Source organism: Anthonomus grandis, chromosome 9 (assembly GCF_022605725.1).
Source record: "Anthonomus grandis grandis chromosome 9, icAntGran1.3, whole genome shotgun sequence".
NCBI classification, from domain to species: domain Eukaryota; kingdom Metazoa; phylum Arthropoda; class Insecta; order Coleoptera; family Curculionidae; genus Anthonomus; species Anthonomus grandis.
In genome coordinates, this window is record NC_065554.1 from 2,307,947 (window position 1) to 2,329,024 (window position 21,078).

The 21,078-nt window shown below is 32.2% G+C and overlaps 1 protein-coding gene and 1 long non-coding RNA gene across 3 annotated transcripts in view; one reads left to right on the forward strand and one right to left on the reverse strand.

Annotated features, from left to right (window-relative positions):
• Positions 1-1,134: 1,134 nt before the first annotated feature.
• LOC126740234 (ubiquitin carboxyl-terminal hydrolase isozyme L5) overlaps positions 1,135-21,078 on the reverse strand; it is a 53,430-nt gene continuing 33,486 nt past the window's right edge. For both annotated transcript variants that reach the window (XM_050446168.1, XM_050446167.1), the window contains one exon: positions 1,135-1,617. In XM_050446168.1, the coding sequence (XP_050302125.1) occupies positions 1,281-1,617 (337 nt within the window). In that variant the 3' untranslated portion in view covers positions 1,135-1,280. The remainder of the gene's footprint in view (positions 1,618-21,078) is intronic.
• Positions 13,524-18,320, forward strand: LOC126740235 (uncharacterized). The gene is made up of 3 exons (XR_007661848.1): positions 13,524-13,769; positions 14,340-14,835; positions 17,938-18,320. It is a non-coding gene; the product is annotated as an uncharacterized LOC126740235 (long non-coding RNA).

The following is a 21,078-nucleotide window of genomic DNA, read 5'->3' on the forward strand; positions in this document are numbered from 1 at the left end:
AAAATCCTAAATTTTATAATTTCATTTTTAGGGAAAAGATAAATACTGGTATTGTTAACATTAAATGAACTAAGTAATCTTCAGTTGGATGATGTTATGACACATATATTTTTATAAAATGTTAGGTTAAGTAGTTCTCTTTCTCTTTGGCGGGAGTCTGCCAGTACGGTTCGTGTAGAGGGGCATTTTGGTTACTTTCTTTTTAAATAATTCAGTTTAGTGATAAACAACTGTCTTTATTTCATGCTCCAGGCAAATCAAATTGATGCCATTGAGCTTCTAGGCGTTTCTCGCATTTACGTAGAAATTCTTCATGGGTGGATTCTCCTTAATGACTCAGAGTTATGTTCTTATGACATTATTACCTCACCTGATTGTTTTCTAACGCCGCGCCATCATAACCAACTGATATACTTTATATAGTATTCTTATGACAAATATTACATTGCAAATAATACAAACACCAACAATTTTCGGAGTATGCATTTTTATACAAAGATACTTCTTTTGAATGCTTAATACAATTAAATTTTATACAAAGTCTATTAAAAATGGTTCTCCTCTATAAGGAACCATAACAAGACATGATGGTAAAGATTTCCTTACAGAAAAAATGATAATTATTGTAGTCTGCAAATGTCATTTTTGACTTAAAAAGAAATTTAGATTTAAATATAGGATATTATACACAAAAAAGTATTCAGATTCTGAAGTAGGATTCAAAAATGTTTTAATACTCGTAAATACGGTGTTTCATTTAAAATAACGAGTTGACACCTACTTCCGATATAACCGAAAGCGCCGACATCTTGAAAATATTTTAGCCGAGAAGCCCCTATCGACTTATATTATGTACATTATAAAAAGTAGGCTGTAAAACTAAAACACGTATAAATTCAGTTTCAATATATTTTGAGTATCAATGTTGAGACTATCAATTTTAAATAAGACTCTGGGAAAGGATAACCAACAACCGCCCACTCGAAATAGAAAAATAAACTGATAAATAATGAAATTTAGTAAAAAAATATTTAATTATTGTATTTAATTTTTTCTAATAGTTTTAAATATTTGTGCATTCTTAAATATTTTTCAAAAAACTTGTGAACTTTAAAACTAGATGCCTTTAAGTCCTTGATTTATAAAATACTTTTATTGTTTTTTTTTTACTTGTAGAACCATAATTAAACCACACTATATATTTAAATCTTAAATAATTACAATTAACAAAAAAAAAGAAATCAGCAAAATACGAATCTACAATAATATATGCATGTAAATTATGCATTAACTTTCTGTTTTTTTAACGCCCTCTCTTTTGCTTCCTCATACAAAGGCATTAATTTACCCTCTTTTGCCAACAATTTCAAAATTTCAACAATCAAAGGGATGTAGTTGTGTTTTCGTCTGATATTTTCAATTTTGTACTGGCGTCGTTTGTTTTCCTCCTCTTCAATAAGAAGTTTCATGGTGGTCAGTCGATTTTGTAGAGATGGAATTTCTGCGGCTCCAGCAGTTTCCATTTTCTTCTGCAGCTCCTCCATACGTCTTTCGTAAAGCATTTTTTGATCGCTACATACGGCCATAAGATTGAAGTGAATTTCACCTTCCGTATACCTGCAAAGATAATATGAGTGCAAATAAGATAATGCTATCAAATCAATACTATTTACATTACATTATATTCATTGATTTGATAATTTTACAATATGTAAAGATACTCACAGAAATCACAAACTATTATAATTGCTAACCTATGCTAAATATAGAAATATGCTGTACAAAATATAGGGCTTTAAGCATAATATGCCCCTGGGCATATTAAAAAACGCAACATGTGAGCTTTATACTAAGAAATTCCGTTACAATCCGATATTAATAGAGATTTTTATAGAATAGCGCATTACATTATTGTGGTAAATGCCAATATTTCTATTAAAAGCCTTGGATCTTAAAAATTTATTTGAGTGGAAAAATTATTGCTTAATTCTCAAAGGACATTGAAAAGTGAGAATTAAATTGTAATATAAACTTAAATTACCTTTTTTGTAGCTAAAGCTAACATTTTTGTGAATAATATTGAATCTGTAGCTTAAACTTATAAGTTTCTTCTGCTTGCATTAAGTATGTTTTTTTTTTTGTAATAAACGCTTATTTAGATGTGAAATAAATACAGCATTTACTACAATTTTTAAGAAATAATTTAAAAAATGAATTTTTCAAGCCAGCTAATATGCAGCATTAAAATTTGCTTTGTGTAGAACTTTAATCCAACACGTTAAAAAATGGCTCAATTTATGAACATCAGACGTCGAAAATATTATTCTCAACGAACTGAGTGTCGAGTTGAGGACTCATAATTTATATCGATCTTCTAGAATTATCTGAAGTGGTTAGCTAAAAATTTCCTTAAATACACTCGAGAAACAAGGAAAGGAGCATTAAATTCCAGACAAAAAGTGTAGGTATTTCTTCGATTTTTAAGTGATTCTGGATTTCAAATTAAACATGGAAAGGCGGAAGGCGTTCAACAACAGTGAATAAAAATGTGAAATTTGTTTCGATTAGAATAATTCAAAAATCATATATTTAGTTATCTTTTCCTTTAAATAGCATTGCAGAGCATAACAGAATAGAGTGGTAAGTATCAGTTTCCTTGTGCATTTGGTGCTATTTATTATACAAATATAAGAATTCCGAAGCCATCTTAGCATGGAGAAGAATAGTATAACAGGGAAAATATTTTCGCATAAATGTATATGTAATGTGTAATGCAAAACAATTCACTTCCATAGACGCTCAGTGGTCTGGGTCAGTCCACAAAATTAGAATACTAAAGCATTTTGCAATTTGTGTCCAAATGAATAATATGCGGCATAATAATATGGTGTTAGGTGATTCTGATTATGGAATCAGGCGTCAACTAATGACGCCATACAGAAATCCCGAAAATCGTAAAGAAATTGTGTCAAACACCCCCTTTAAGAAAGAAAGTGTCATAATCTTGGTGCTTTGGTCAACTGAAGACAAGGTCTCTAATTTTACAATATATGATTAGGGTAAAACTAGACATAGTTGCATCTGTTATTATTAGTTGTGCTGTACTTCACAACGTATTAAAGTATTTGAATGATCCTCTTCCTGTCGATGAAGAAGAAGAGGACTCCAACAGAAAAAAGAAATCAAACATTTAATTATATAAATTGTTATACTTATAATTCAAAATAATATTCAAAAATTGTTAAAACAAATAAAAATGTAGAGGGTCTACCTTGTTTCATAATTAATAACATTGTACATATTTTATCTAAATATAAACAAGTTAAAATTTTGGGACCTTGGGTTTCCGGTAGACTTCGACGTAGCTTGTTCAAAAAAAGTTGTTCTCGCCTGATGCATGCATGCGCGTAAGTTTTAATTGTTCAGGAAATACCAGTCTTTTTTAGATCTGCTGTGCAGTATTATCTGTTTCTTATTTAGCTTATTACTTTTTGCTTGTGATGGTCTAATATAAGAGGGAAAAGGTCTGACTAAATCGTGCATTGTTTCCGCTGGTTTTTGCATTTCTAAATTTTCCAATAGCTTCAATCCCGTTGTCGCCGGTCCAGGAATTTATTTAAATATAGAAATGTCCAACATTAATTTATGAAAGTATGGCCCAATAATTTTGCCTCCTAGTATACCACACCACACATTGGCTCCAACGACTTTGGTGTTAAACTTCACGCAATCAATGCGGATTTTCTGTCTATATATTACTTCTAATCGATGCGGAGACCAGTAATGCATATTGTGCATATCGGCTTTATTGTAGCTATTAAAGGTGGCTTCATCGGTAGAAAGAATTTTGAATACGAGGCATGTCCAGAAAGTAAGTGTACTGAGCCTGTCACGGCGGTAGGGAATTGTTTTTCCACATGTTGGCTGCACTGCCGCATAGCGTGATTTCTCCCCTCCACAACAAGACCGCTTCGAGGTCAGTACGTTGAGAACTATAGACGCAGCAACACGTTTAGTGAGAAATGTCAATCCAATCTCCCGCCAAGTGTGAAATACGCGGCGTTATCCGTTATCTCGTTTGGAAGGGATTAACTCCGGTTGAGGTTTGTAATGAGGTACAAACTGCATATGGTGATAAAGCTATGAATCGTTCAAGTGGTGTCGCGAGTTTAAAAATGGTCGTACATCTGTGCATGATGATCAGAGGAGCGGAAGGCCTTCAATTGTGACTGAAGAAATTTTGGGAAAAATCGAAAATGCGATCCGTGACGATCGCAGATTGACCGTGGATGAATTTTCTGCAATGTTTCCACAAACCTCGAGATCTCTGGTACACGAAATCATCACAGAAACCCTCGGATATCGGAAACTGTCGGCGAGGTGGGTCCCAAAACAGCTGACAGACCAACACAAATTGAATAGAGTTGAGTCCGGGCAAGAGTTTTTGAGACGCTACACACTGCATGGCGATGAATTTCTCCGCTCCATCGTTACTGGAGATGAAACTTGGGTTGCCCACTACACACCAGAAACCAAAAGGCAGTCTCAACAATGGCGTCACACCTCTTCACCCTCTGCCAAAAAGTTCAAAACGACAATTTCATCCAAGAAAATCATGGCATCCGTGTTTTGGGACTGTCAAGGCATAATTCTTATTGAATATTTGCCTCAAGGGGAGACCATCAACGCTGCAAGATACTGTCAGACCCTAAGAAAATTACGGAGGGCAATTCAGAACAAGAGGAGAGGCATGCTGACAAACGGAGTCTGCCTGCTGCACGACAATGCCAGACCACACACAGCTAACGCCACGAAAAACCTGCTCGCCTCGTTTAAATGGAATGTCCTGGACCATCCTGGCATTCCCCTGACCTAGCACCGTCAGATTACTACCTCTTTACCTCCCTGAAGCTGCACATGGGTGGAAAAAAGTTTTCAACCGACCAGGAGGTGAAGGAGGAGGTGGAGAAGTGGACGAAGGGATTGGCGAGAAACTACTTCGAGGAGGGCATCAAAAAACTGATACCCCGGTACACCACCTGCATTGAGAGGAATGGTGACTATGTCGAAAAATAGTTTAGATATGTACTAATGTAAACAGATATTTTTTTTGTTCAAATAAAAAAAATTATAACCTATAAAAATTTAGTACACTTATTTTCTGGACATGCCTCGTAATATTTGATATGCCAAACTCAAAGGATAATGTTCTTGTGCTTAAACATGAGGATTTCCTTGATTGTATCCCAGTACGTATTCGTTGCCGTTGAAATGTAGTCCAAAAATCTCATCCATTATTCTCTAAGATACCAACATACAAAATTAACGAAAAACAAAGAAAAACACAAAGTCAAGGTCTCACAACATGTAATAAAACGGACTACACGTGTTTCGCTCTAGTTAGAGCATCATCAGGCCTAAAATAAAAATATTACTTAAACAAAACTAAAAACTTACATAAAACAATAAAAAACCTTTAGAAGCCATCCACACACTTCACAGTACATAAATAAACAATAATTTTTAGGTTATAACTGTACAAAGCAAAAAATAAAAAAAATAAAAAAGTGGAACTCAAAAACATAGACTCATCGAGAATCGAACCCACAAGGTTAGAAGTATAAGTGTAAAACCTATCGACTATACGGACCTAATGCTAAAAAAACTTAACACGTTAGCCAATGTAAGTTGAAGAAAGTGACTAAAAGGAAAATGTTAAAAAAATACTTAGCTAAATTAAATTGTTAAAAATTAAGTTAGGTTGAAAAGTGAACACGTCATTCACACACACGAGAACAGGATTCCTTTTAGCTTTTGTAATTTCCATTTTCTCCAGAAGGTCAAGCTTCTTACCTTTAGGGCATTCATGAAGCATTTCAGCTCCCACCCCCGAAGAAAAATTATGAGTAGAGGCCAGCAAATGGTTCGCAAACGCTGATTTGGTATCACTGACATTGGTATTTTTAATTTTTTTAATTTTAGGCCTGATAATGCTCTAACTAGAGCGAAACACGTGTAGCCCGTTTTATTATATGTTGTAAGACCGTGACTTTGTGTTTTTCGTCAATGTTGAAATGTAGGCCGAAAATTACCATTGGCTCGTAAGTTAGCCACTAATCGGAGGAAAACTCTCACATAGCAAGGATATCGAGCTGCATAAACTCTTTTTTGCTACTGCGGCATTCTAAAGACATTCAAAGTAAATCGCAAGCAAATCCACAGCTACATCGTTCATAAAACGCATTATTACTATAAAAATCCTATAAAGGTAACCGCAACTATTGGTAATTTGAAGTATTTTTATGTTTTGTTTAAAAATTGTTTTTTTTTAAATTTCCATGGCTTCCATGCCCCGCTAATAATAGGATTTCCGTATAAAATTTTCTTTGGTCTAAATTTTAGGTTAGGAATAAGATATCGAGATGCGGTTTTCGCGAGCCTCTTTAGGCATCATTTAGCTACTTTTTCATGAAAAAAAAATCATACACTAGCATTTAATTTTTTTGAGATGTTCAAAAAAGCTCTCTGGCGGCGACATCACGACGGTCAAACTAACAAAACCTATACTAAATATTAAAGCAGTTAAGGCCCAAGAATAACTCTCTTTCCAGAACACAATTGTGTTAAAGTCGACTACGGAAACCTTTGAATACTCGGTCCTCACCACTTTATTTTCACAATTACAGCAAAAACTGTCCAACAAAAAAGTTTCAGATTGTCCTCTACTTTAAAAGCCAAGTATTTCTTTGTTAGGTTAATATATCGAAATTCACACAAATTTTACTTTTTTAGATTCAAGATCGCAATTACGCTCCCTAGCGGTCATTTTAGAAACTTAAAAATCTTCTCCAGGTTTTGTTTTCGGCCGTTTCGATTAGTACGTTCCGAGATACAGTACCTCGCATTCTTATTTGGCCACCCTGTACTTATGCTATAACTTAATTCTTAAAGTAAGCTAATCTACAAAATATTTTAGGTATTATAGGCATCAGTTGTGTTGCGGGACAAAATAAATATTTTAGAACATAAATAAATAATTAAAGACTTAAATCTCTGTTCAAATAACTATTTAATTTTTATTCAAATTACTGATCCAAGATAAGCCAAGTAAAACTTAACACACAATAAAATCTTAAAATAAACAAAGAATTAAAATTCAATAAAATATTCTAGGTCTATCATTTTACCTCGTTAGATTTGATATTTATTTAAAAACAGTGAAAAAAAAACCTTTTAAATTCGTTTTTACTTATGTTTTTTTGCATTTAATCACAAACAGCACAATATACACAAACCAACCAGAAATGCTAAATTGTTAATAAGTTCTACGTATAAACTTACTAGCACGAAGTTTTCATATGTTGGCTATCGTTTGTGGTTCATGTGAAAAGCGTAAAATCAAAGAGGAGGGAACTCCTGTCGTTTTTTGGAATACTTAAAATATTTTTGGATTTGATTTTCTGGCTAAGCGGTAAATCCTACCAAAAAAATTACATAATAAAAATGTAGAGAATTCATTTCTCTGATGAAAAAATGAGCTTTTTTCTTTTTACTGTCGGCGATATTTTTGGTTTTACTGTCCGCGAAATTTAAAAAATTAATAAGACAAAAAACTTACAAAACTAATATTGAATTTTTGCCTACGATTTACCGTTCTTCAGTCAAGGTGCATTAAATGTGGAAAATGATCCTTTAAACAATGTAACTTACCTGAAGAGTGTTTTAGTTTACAAGAAAATTCTTCAGTAACATTTCGAATGAAAATTACAAAAAAAAATCAGGGAACAAAAAAGTTTAAAAAATTGAACTATTTAAAACTATCCATACAGACAGATGAGAAATATGAAAAAAAAATTCGCTAGATTTCTCGAAATGAAATATTGTTTTCAAGACGTAATAAACATATGTCAATCTCCAATCAATATCCAAACCAGCGTTGAATGTCATGTAGGATACCGTTACATAGAACTTAACTGATGATAATTTTTATATCATGCAAAAAGATGAAAAGATTTTGATCTCACAACAAAGACTTTCATCCCAACGAGAACAAAAAATGCAATTGTATTTTGCGATTTTATTATCTAAGTTTGACTTCTATCAGGGACTTATTGTTTTAATATTAAAAAATGTAGAGCTATCATTCTTTGAAATGTTACATTTTGATGATATTTGATATTTCGTGTCAATAATTTCCATTACATGTTGTTCGTGTCATTCAACTCTGAAAATGAGTGCGGCAACGGCGCTCATAGCAATATACACGCAGAGCAACATATCACGTTTGTACCGCTGTATCTCAATAAGTTTACGTCGTAGAAAAGAAATTCGATATAAGTTTCACTGTTTTTTTGTGTTTTTTTTTTCGCAGTTGGTTGTACAGGGTTTGCCCATATATTGTACCCCCCCTTTATAGGGGTTAGGTGAAAAGTAAACAAAGACATTATCATTATGCCGTTTTTTAAGATAAATGAATTAAGTAGAAATAACAAACCTTAAAATTTAATATTTTTTAAGCAATATTTAATTTTTTTTGACAAAAATACATTATTTTAATAATTGTTTAACTTTAAATTAAATCCAAATAATTATAACTGCTTTATATGACGACCACCAGTATTAATACAATTTATATAATCTTGTTCAATTGAAAATTTAATTATATATTAAATAATTTATTTAAATGAATAATTAATTATATATTATCATATTAATTATAAATTGTTTATGATTTAGCTAAATAAAATTTATAATAGAATTATGTTTTCTAGTAAATGTCAAACAATAACATTGCACCGCCTACCAAGATCTTTCATATTACATTTTTTTAGGTTTGGCTCCCGATATTTCCAAAACGGTTCGCATTAAAAGTGGTTAAATAAATTTTAAGAGGTGATTTCTTGCCATTTTTTAAGTAAAAAAGTTCATATAGTCCGGAAACGTTTTCGAGATACAGGGTGTTAAACTTTTTTTTAAATCGATTTTTTATTAATATCTCATAAACGCATTTACCGAATTTGTTGAAATCTTTACATTTTGTTAGTCACTTTATAAGGTACCTTTTGGAATTCTCACATCTGGCCTAGAAATTTCAGGGGCGTGCCCACGGGCTAAGTCGGATGATTTTTTTGTAAAAAAATATCGCCCGGTACATTTTTTGTAAGTATGATAATTACAAAATATATATATATTTTTTAAATAAAGCATCTAAAAATGAAACTTTTTTGTCTCTTAATTTTTGTTCGTATCTTGCTTCGTTTAGAAATAAATTTTAAAAACTTATGCAGGTATGTATAAAAATTTCTCTGATAAGAACATTCCTATGTCTTACATTAACATTTACCGGGTACTGGGTACTATTAGTTGAATATGTTTTACTGTGCAGATAACTATGAATAACGCCGAATTAGCTCAAATGCATTTCATTTATGGCCTTGCAGATGGAAATGGTGCAGAAGCCCGTCGAATTTATCATGAACGCTTTCCCGATAGACCAATTCCAGCAGAAAGAACTTTCATAAGACTCCATGCCCGTCTGTGCGAGACTGGATCTGTCAATGCTCATGCTGAGCGCGTTGGTAGACCGAGGGTAATAATGACGCCACAACTAGAGGAAGCAATTCTGCAAGCAGTGGAAGACGATCCACGACGATTATGCTGCCCCTTTGTTATACCTTACCTGACCCACTTAATAAATTGTTGTTTACGAGATTCAGTTTTTCTAAGTGATTGAAAATCTACTATAGTGGTTCCGCTTCCTAAAGTGAGTAATCCTAAGACCTATAGTCAACTTAGATCCATTTCTATTTTACCATCTATGTCTAAAATTCTGGAAAAGGTTATGGCGTCCCAAATTTCAGGCTTCGTGTGGTCCAACAACCTTTTGCCAGAAAAACAATCAGGATTTCGCCGTGGTCACAGCTGTACGACAGCACTTGCGGATGTTACGGATCAACTTACTGGTGCACAAGACGAGAGTAAGGCAAGCGTATTGGTGCTCCTGGATTATTCTCGTGCTTTTGATATGCTAAATTATGATATTTTACTAGCCATATTATCTTATTGTGGTTTTGGTGTTAATGCCCAAGCTTTGATTAAGTCGTTTTTAAGTAAAAGGACGCAAAGAGTAACGCTTGATAGTACATTTTCCAAACTTATGTCTATTTTTGCTGGTGTTCCTCAGGGAAGTGTCTTGGGCCCTCTTCTTTTTACCATTTATACGTCTAATTTTATAGCATCCTTAAAGTTTTGTAAATATCATTTTTACGCCGATGACACACAATTAATATACTCGTTTAAGCCGGAGGATGCTGTAGAGGCAAATTTTAGACTAAACATAGATCTTAAAACTCTTAACGCACTATCGGAAGATCATTTATTAAAATTAAATCCACAAAAGTCAGTGGCTTTACTTTTCTGCAGTGAAAGACTTCGAGAAATAATTTATAATAAATTAAGACTCACTATTGGGCAGTGTAATATCTCTTTTAGAAACTCTTCAAGGAACCTAGGTTTAATGATTGATAATAAACTTAAATTTGATGAACATATAACTTCATGTATTAAAAAATCTTACTCAGCCCTGAAATCCCTTTTTCCCCACCGACATTCTTTAGAAAGGAAAACAAAAATAGAATTGTGTGAAGCACTTGTGTTGTCACATTTTAATTTTGCTGATAGCGTTTATGGGCCCTATTTGGACACAACTCAGGCTAAAAGAGTGCAGAAAGTACAAAACTTTTGTATACGATTTATATGCGGCATTAGACGAAGGCAGCGTGTATCACATAAGCTCAGGGAACTTAATTGGCTTTCTATGTACAATAGAAGAATATTGCACTCGGCTTGCTTTTTTTATAACATTGTTAAATATAAATGTCCTATTTATCTTAATAAGAAAGTAGTATACCGTACGGATATCCATAATCTTAATATACGAAGAAAACATATTTTTACAATCCCAAGACACAATAAAGAGTCTTTCAAAAAGGGATTTTCATATAACATAGCCTCCACCCTTAATAAATTCAAAATTAATACATTTAATTTTTCTGTTGTGTATTTAAAAAATAAAATCAGGCAGCAACTCCTTTAGCAAATTTAGATTTTTATCATTGAGTTTAGCAGATCTAGGGTAGATGTAGATAATAATATTATTATTATTCGTCCACATTGTTAGTTTGGTTTAATGTAGGTCTTTTTGCCTACTTTATATATAATTGGGTTACTGGCAAAAATTGAGGAATTATTGTGAAGGTTATTTGAGTGCTATAATGAAAAGTGTATAGCAATGCATGGGCTTTAACAGCCCCTTCCTTGGGAGGAATGCTGAATAAAAAGCCTTTTGTTCCAGTATTATATGTATGTAAATATTATAAACTATGTAAATGTTATGGAACAATAAAATGATTTATTATTATTATTATTATTATCCGTCAACTAGCACGCGAAGATTATCGTTACAGTTTAACATCAGCCACGAAAGTGATTGAAGGGTTTTGCACACAAATTTACTTTATCCATTCCACATTCAGCTGGTGTAAGCACTGTTGCCAACAGATTTTCCTGCACGATTAGAGTTTTGCCAGTGGTTTCTTCAAAAAACTGCCCAGAATCCAAATTTTACGGCTTAAATTCTTTTCACAGATGAGGCCTGTTTTTTACGGGAAGCCATCAGAAACTTCCACAATAACCATCTTTGGGACTTTGAAAATCCCCATGCCATTGGAGAAGGTGGATTTCAACAGCAGTTTTCCGTGAATGTTTGGGCCGGAATTATCGGTGATCATCTTATCGGACCGCACTTTCTCCCTCCTAGGCTGAATGGTGATACTTACAGACAATTTTTAGAAGAAATATTGCCAGATTTATTAGAAGACGTACCACTAGCAACAAGAAATACCATGTGGTTTATGCACGACGGTGCACCTGCTCATTTTAGTCTTGTCGCTCGAAACAATCTAAATGATACTTTTGCTCAGCAATGGATAGGTCGGTGGGGACCTCAGCTATGGCCAGCACGATCTCCAGACCTGAATCCTTTGGACTATTTCTTTTGGGGATATCTGAAATCCCTTGTTTATGCGACGCCAGTTGTGGACGAAAACGATTTGTGAAACCGGATTGTAAACTCTTCTAATGTCATACGCAACACACCAGGAATTTTCGAACGTGTGCGCCAGTCGATGGGAAGAAGATTCCGTGCTTGTATTGACAGTCGTGGTTCTCATTTCGAGCAGTTGATTTAATAACATTTTGATGATATTTAAAACTAAAGTAAGTTTTTATTATTTTTCACAAAAATTAATCGATCGTATTTTTAATTGCTTAAATTTGTACAAATATCTCGCACAAAAAAAAATGGTGGGGTACACAAACAACAAATAAATTTTAAATAGGTAACCATTTGCGACGCCATTGCATTAAAATTTAAACATCAAAAATAGCATCTTATTAATTTTTGTTTTCGGTCAAGTATGCGTTTTGCAAAAAAAATTATTTAAGGTTTCTTCTTAGTTGTTAAATAATAAACATGCTGGTAATTTGTCAGTTAGTTTTAAAGCATTTAATTTTTTTTTATGGAGGCCCGAGACGTGCTGAGATATGATTTTTAATTATTTATTTCTAAACGAAACAAAAAATTCTATGTTATACGCAAAAAATTTAAGAGACATCTAAAAATGAAACTTTTTTTGTAAGAAATATCATACTTACAAAAAATGTACCGGGCGATATTTTTTTTACAAAAAAATTATTTGACTTAGCCCGTGGGCACGCCCCTGACATTTCTAGGCCAGATGTGAGAATTCCAAAAGGTACCTTATAAAGTGACTAACAAAATGTAAAGATTTTAACAAATTCGGTAAATGCGTTTATGAGATATTAATAAAAAATCGATTTAAAAAAAAAGTTTAATACTCTGTATCTCGAAAACGAAGCATTTCCGGACATATGTTTATAAGAACTTTTTTACTTAAAATATGACAAGGAATCACTCCTTAAAATTAAAGTCATCACTTATGTTACACCCTGTATATTTAAAATCAGAAAATTCCTCTCTTTTTAATTATTAAATCATATACAGGATGTTCCATAAGAAAAAACTTACCATCTATCAAAATTTGACATTTCTAAAATTGAAAACAATTTTTTGATATCGGATTCAAAAATTTTAAGTAAAACTCCAAAAGTTTTGTATCATTTTTTTTGTACTTTTTACCTAAGCTCTGTAGAGGGAAGGGTCAATATATGGGGACAGATCCTGTACAGCTACGCGTCTATGGAGTTAATTGTAGATAATTAAGAATTAGAGTATTTATTATTATAGGAATATTTAACGTTTTTTTTAAGATGAGTCCTAACAATAGAGAGTCCTACAATGGTGGAGAACCCTCCTTTTTACTTTAGGCTTTTCACATGAACCACAAATGGTAGCCAAAATATAAAAACTTTGGGAATTTTTTGAGATTTTCCTTTTTATATGTCAGATTTATTGTACTATTAGCTTTGTTCGCGGTGACAATTCTGAACGCATCCCGGATCAGTCAGGAACTCTTCATCCTTTTAAGCATATGCGCATGCGTGATTCATAACCGGTTCGGAATTTATTTCAAACGCGAACGATCCACGGACTGTCAACTCTAATTTTGTTTGGGTTAGTATAGGTTATGTTTTTCGATTGTTTTGTTTAGGAAGGAGTTTTTTTTTTAAATTTTAACAGTGAAGATTTAAAGCAAAAAAAAAAATGGCTAATGTGAATTATGAAGAAGGTAAGAAGGTGTTTTATCTCGATGAGCTTTTTTTGTTTTAAGCTCTGGGTATAAAATCAGAGCTAGTAAACCAATAAGGTAATTGTTTACAAAACGGTTTTCAGCTTTTTATGAATTTTGTACTGATTATAGGGATTAATAATCTGTTGGTGAAAATACGAATATACCTAAAAAAAAACTTTTTTCTTCAAATTCCCAAAACAACAAACTTAAGGCATTCAAAGGAAATGTTGGGTTGGGTTTATTTTGTTCAAAAATGTCCTTTGGCTACCTTTTATATTTAGGTATGTAATACAGTTGCTGTCTCACTCTATTTTATAGGTTATTTACCCCAACCAGCATCCCTATTTACTCCCAGATCCCATAAGTTTAAAACTTCTAGGCTAAAAAGACTTGTTACACCTGTTTTTAAAGCAGTGCCGACAGTTTTATGTTTAAAGATATTAGAACAGGCATATACAGAGACATTTTCTTATAATAATAAAATAGCAGAAAACCGCTTTGTAAACTGTTACCAACAATAATTAGATTACTTTATGGGTAAAATGTCTTATATAAATTGTTTTTTAGAGTTATCCCACTTCTTACAATTTAATGCGTCTGGCTCTGCCCCATCGACTTCTGGCCACCCCATTCAGGTGGAACCATCAAAACACTTTGTTTTTGGAAATATATAAAAAATATAAATCTGTGGTTGGCTCTTTCAGTATTAAAAGCTTTAAAAAAAATATATGAGGAGATTGCTAAAGAGCTCAGAAAAAAGTTAATGTCATAGCTGGAAAATTAATGCAAAAAAAATTGGAAAATTAAACAAATTAATGTCATAGCTGAATACTGTGAGAATAGGTGGAAGGTACTGGAAAGGGTATAAAAAATTTGTTGGCAACAACAGGCAGACAGGCAGGGGAAGACAGGATTTTGAATATGCCGATGTTATGGAAGCAATCCTGGGACATAGGAAAAAATATCAATCCAATAATTTTGCTTTCAAGTGAAACAGTTTCCCACCCTAAAACTGTTGAAGAAAACACAGAAAATGACGACCCACTTAAAGCTGATTTACAAGGTAATATAGTCACACTATGACATATAAGACAATATTTTAAGATTTTTTTGCCTTAATCTCATATTAAGCAACAAATATATTCTGCCAAATTATTTGGTCTTGCCAATTGTTAATTCAGTTTGATTCCCCAAAAAATATTGTGAAAACTATGCATTCAGAGTGCCTATTCAAAGAGACACCAATAGCTAAAAAATAATATATTTCTCGATATACCCTTTAAAAAAAATCGCTGATATTATTTAGAACATTTTTTTTTCATTTTTATGCCACCAATAAATTTCTTAAAGGGCTATACCGTCAAATGGGGTAAAGTGAACACTTTGGGGTAAAGTTAGCTTTAACAGTCCGAACTCGTTGATCGACCTTCAACGTCACGGTACGACAGTGCTGCCGCACCGCGACTTTATACAAGTTTACACAACTGCGCGAGGCGAATATTTAGTCTAGTGGATGGCATGTTTGAGGCTGGTAGCGTTCGCTATTGCAGTTTTGTTTCAGTTCGTGTTTGCAGTAAAGTTGTTGTTGGTTGAAAAGATTGACGTGCAGTAAGGAAAGTATACACCACACGAATTTTTTGGCTATTTGAGGTAATTATGTACTGTACGTAGATCACAATATTCAGTGCGAGTTTACAAAGAAAAAATTACACTATTATTTTTTCGCGGAATTATAAAAAATATCAACTTTGTAGGGTAAAGTGGATCACAGAATTTTGAAAGAAATTAGACATTAGATTGGAATATGTTTTGTTATTCATGTTATTGTTGTTTTCATAAATATGCCAAGAGTATATAAGAAGAAAATTGTGCCAACCGGCAAAAAAAATTACAATGAAATATTTCTAATAAGGGCAGTGGCGGCGGTCAACAAAAGAATATTAAATGTCCGGGAAGCTGCAGAACAATATGGCGTACCATACACAACCTTGTTCAACCGGGTTCATGGTAAGCATCCTTTAAAATATGGCAGACAGCCAGTTTTGCCAAAGGCTGAGGAAAATATACTAGTTGATGGCTTACTAATTTATGCAAACTGGGGGTTTCCATTAAAAGCAACCGACATAAGATTAATTGTTCAGCAATATCTAAATAATCTGGGGTGCCGAGAGAAAAGATTTACAGATAATTTACCGGGTTTGGATTGGTTCAGGGCATTTATGGTAAGAAACCCTAATCTAACAATAAAATTGGCTGAAAACACTAAAAGAGTTAGAGCATCCGTCGACTATGAGATGCTTAATAATTATTTTTCTGAGCTTCAAAAAACTTTGGAAAATGTACCACCCTGTAACGTCATAAATTATGATGAAAGCAATTTTGTCGATGACCCTGGCTCAGTAAGGGTTATCGTAAAACGCGGGGTAAAACATGCACATAGGATAATAGATACGTCTAAAACAAGCACCAGCGTAATGTTTGCGATATCGGGAAGTGGAGCATTATTGCTCCCATACATAGTTTATAAAGCCAAGCATCTTTACCCTGGGTGGTCAGAAGGCGGCTATCCAGGAAGCAGATACAGCAGAACCACCAGTGGATGGTTCGATTCTGCAATATTTGAAGATTGGTTCCTCAATATTCTTATCCCCCACACAAAAAATTTGGTTGGGCCTAAAATGTTAATAGGCGATAATTTGAGTAGCCATCTAACTCCTAGCGTTATTCAAGCATGCGAATCCAATGACATTTATTTTGTATTATTGCCCCCAAATTCCAGCCACTTGATGTGGCCTATTTTCGGCCCCTGAAGGCTGCATGGCGAAATGTATTGGAGGCATGGAAGCAGAAAAACCGGGGGGTTATTCCAAAGACCGTGTTTCCAAGGCTTTTAAAAGAGGCAATCGAGAAAGTTGGTGTGAATTCTGAAAAAATTCGATTTCAGGATTTAGGGCGTGTGGAATAATTCCGTTTAACCCCAACGCTGTTCTTTGCAAAATTCCTAGAAATGTAGGCGGAAATGTCCCTATGGAAGATCCTATGGAAAAAGCCTGGTCCGATGCCCTTGTAAATCACTTAGATTCTTACAAAGCAGGACCCAAGGATGGTATCCAAAAACGCGGGTTCCAAAAAAAATTGCGGTTCCTGCAGGTAAAAGCATCTAACCAGAGATATTATCAGGTCCTTGGAAGACGAAACAGACGAAGACAACATCCTGAAAAATCCTGAAAGCCCATTGAAAGCAAACTCATACTCTGACGGAGAAGAGGATAAAGAAAATAATGGTGATGTGAGTGAAATTGACCTACCGTGCTTTAATCTTTTGAAAAAATTTAGAAATCGGTGATTACGTAATAGTGAATTTTTTTACAAATAAACGTGACAGAAAATTTGTTGGCAAAATAGAAATTTTGGTTGGAAAAAATGAGTTTGTCATAAATGCATTCAAAAAACAAAACAGCAAAAAAAACATATTTTTTGTTTACCCTGTTGTTGCTGACATAACAACTGTCAATAGGGAACAAATTGTGCAAAAGTTAACTTTAAGCAGTGTCAAACGTGGAAAACATTTATTTTTGAATGCGGATTTCTCTTCAGTACAATAATTTTGTTGGGTTTATGTTTAATTTTGATTATTTATTTTTATTTATTTTGAGTTAATTTTTTTAATTTAATTTATTTTATTTAAATCTTTTGTTTTTTACGGTTTAAAGTTTATTAGCCATTAACTTTTCTATTAAGACTAAAAAGTTTGTTTTGTATTTAATCAACAGTTTAAAACCCTATAAAGTTTGTTTTATTTCTTTTTTACCAAATTTTTTTTGGAAAACTAATTTTTAAAACGACATTTAGTTATCCACTTTACCTCACACATTTTTAAAATGAATTTTACGTGAAAATTTACATGTGAGGTATTACAAGTGGATCAACATTTTAACATTCATAGTTTAAAAATTATAAACAAAAAAAAGTTAAAATTTGGCAATATTAAAGGGAAGGTACTAAAGATTCTAAATATTAGTGCTCCAAAGATTTGTGTACGTCTTTACCGAAATATTTTTAAAAAACCTAAATTTTTTATCCACTTTACCCCATTTGACGGTACTTTTAAATTCTCTGTATATTTGAATTTAAGTACATTATAGCAGTGTTAATGTAATTTTAGGTATTGAGATTCCCAGTAGTCTGCCACAAAGTTTAGTAAAGAACAAACTCACTCAAAAGTTCCCAAATAGGAAACTCAAAAGTAATATTACAAAAAAGGCGAGAAATAGAAGAAAAGAAATCTGCAGAAAAAAAAAGAAAAAATTATTTACTTCAAGAGAGGAACCAACTGTTGAAGCAACATTTAAAAAATAATATTAATATTGATACCATTCATTTTAGTACCTAGCTCTTGTTATTTTTTTTTCTAGTTTTGAAGTTTTTTTTTGAGTTTTCTTTAGAAATTTAAACTTTTTGTTTGTTATTTACTTTAAATTTATCTACTTTTGTTTTTTTTTTTTAATTTCTATATGTACTGTGATATCAGATAATATACGTACCTGAAATAGAGAGTAATGTTTATTTGTTTGCTTTAAATTATTTAGTTTTGTTATTTGTGCATACTTTTAAGTGTCAAGAAATATTAATGTAATGAATAAGTAATGTTAAAAAAGACCTTTGTTTTATTTTAAATAAAAATATATAGATATTTGTTTCAAATTTTATTTATATTTTAAACTTATTATAGTATAAAAGGCAACAAATTCATTATTGCATTCTTTCTCATAACGCCATTTCTATCATCCTGATCAGCTTCAATAACAATTTGTTCTCTAATTTGTGTATTTCACCTTCTAGCAATTGCTTATCTATGCATATATTATGCAGAACTGCACAAGCTCGGATTAAATGAACAATATCTTAAATATTCTTAATTTTGACGTTATACAATTATGTGGATTTCTGCTTCATAATACCAAAACTATGCTCAATTAGATATCTATTTTTCTTCTTGTTGCTTCTTGGGAAGTCCCTGCGGTCATGAACTGACCCAGGATATCCTACAATTAGTCCCTGATTTTTCTTTGGTGGTTACACACCACTTGTGCCAAAAAAATTAATTATAATTAGATATACAAAAAATGAAATGAAATGAAATATATCTTTATGAAGTAGGTACATCTAATATACATAAAAACAAAACTATACTAAATAAGTAACTTAACTAGGTAACAGCAAAAAAAAAAAAATAAAAAACAATAATAAGCACAATTTCACCCTCTTGAAAGAAAAACAAACAAATAAATGAATTTCCACCAACCACATTAGTTTATTGCCCTAATTCGCCAATTTCCAAATTAATTTATATTATTCAAACTAATTTATATTATTCATATAATTCTTTAGAACAGTTTTAAACCGATCAAGAGATTGTGATTCCTTTATTTCTCGAGGAAGACTATTATATTTTTGAAAACCCTTAAAAAACAAAGAATTCATGGTACTTCTAAAATTTGCTATTGGAATAAAAATATCATCACTATTTCTTGTAGGGTAATCATGGACATTTCTATTAAAAGTAATGAACTGTTTGAAATAAGGTGGCGCTAAATTATTTACAATCCTATATATAAAAATCATAGAAAGAAAGCAAAACCTTCTCTCAACAGAAAACCAATTTAGAGTGTTGAGCATAAAGGATATTGGTGTAAGGCGGTGTGCATTTAATATCACCCTCATGCCCCGATTCTGAAGTTTCTGAAGTCTTTTAGTCTGGTTTATATTAAATAAATACTGTACTGAGGCACAAAAGTCAAAATGTGGTTGAATGATAGTATTATAAACCATTAATTTAGATTGATAAGATAGACTTCCTGATATTCTACTAAAAAAGAATATTTTTTTGCAATTTTCTTTTCAATGTAATCACAATGAGTTTTAAAGTTAAGCAAATTATCAAGTTGCAGACCCAAATATTTCATACATGTTACAAATTCAATTTGTTCATTGTTAATTAATAATTGAGGACTAATATCCACAATTTTCCGATATTTATACTTAGATGTAAATATTATTGCTTTAGTTTTCGCCACATTTAACTTTAACTTATTAATATTTAAATATAATGATATCTGTAACAATACCCCATTAATTTTATCTACTGCTCTGTTAAGACTACGTGCAAAAATGTGTCATCAGCAAAAAGGTTTATAAATTCACAATTTGCAAAAAGCCCAATATCATTCATATACAATATAAATAGAAGAGGTCCCAAAACACTTCCTTGAGGTACTCTTATATTGTTATTTAGTTCAGTAGACTCATTTCCATTAAACCTTACTCTCTGTTTTCGATTACTTAGATAGTCAACAAACCAGTTATAAACAATACCAGCAAAGCCATAGTTCTTTAATTTTTGTAATAATATGTCCCTATCAATAGTTTCAAAAGCTCTCCTTAAGTCCAAGAACACCCCAACCACATATTTATTATTATCAAGATCAGTTTTTATTTTAGATAAGGAATGCCCACGACGAAAACCTGATTGATTAGTCATCAAAATTTCATTACTTGTAATATGTTCCAAGATTTGATCATATACTGCCATTTCTATAACTTTTTCAATAGCAGGTAAAGTATTTATTGATCTAAATTCACTGGCATTTATTGTATTATTGACCTTTGGAATTGGAATAATTGTGCTAGATTTTAGTTTTTCAGGGATTTCAGCAGAGCTAAGAGATGTATTCAATAAATTCAATATTACATAACCAATAGTTTCAAATAAAGATTTTAAAATTTTTGCATTTAGTATTTTATGTATTGAACATTTATTGTCAAGTTTATTAATTATTTTTTGAGCATCAGATAAAGTCAATAACCTAAATTTAGACATTTCGAAATTTAAATTGGCATCAATATTATTCCATTTCTGTTGGCTTGGTATACTTTCATTAATTTGTTCAATACTAGCAACAAAATAAAAATTAAACATTTTTGCAATTTCCGAGCTATCTGTAAAGACTCTCTGTTCACCCTCACCATTAAAGAAAATTGAATTTGGAACTTTAGAAACCCCTCCATTAATTACACTCTTCAATGTCCTCCACATTTCTTTGGGATTACCCTTAAACATGTCTATCTTTTCAAAATAGTAATGTTCTTTCTTCAATCTCAAAAGATTAACAACTTTATTCCTATGAGCTTTGAACTCCTGTCATTTATTTGGTCTTTCAATATCATTTGAATTTATAAAAATTTTATATGCCTTGTCACGAATTTTAATTTTATCAAAAACCTCATTATCAAACCAAGGCAAATT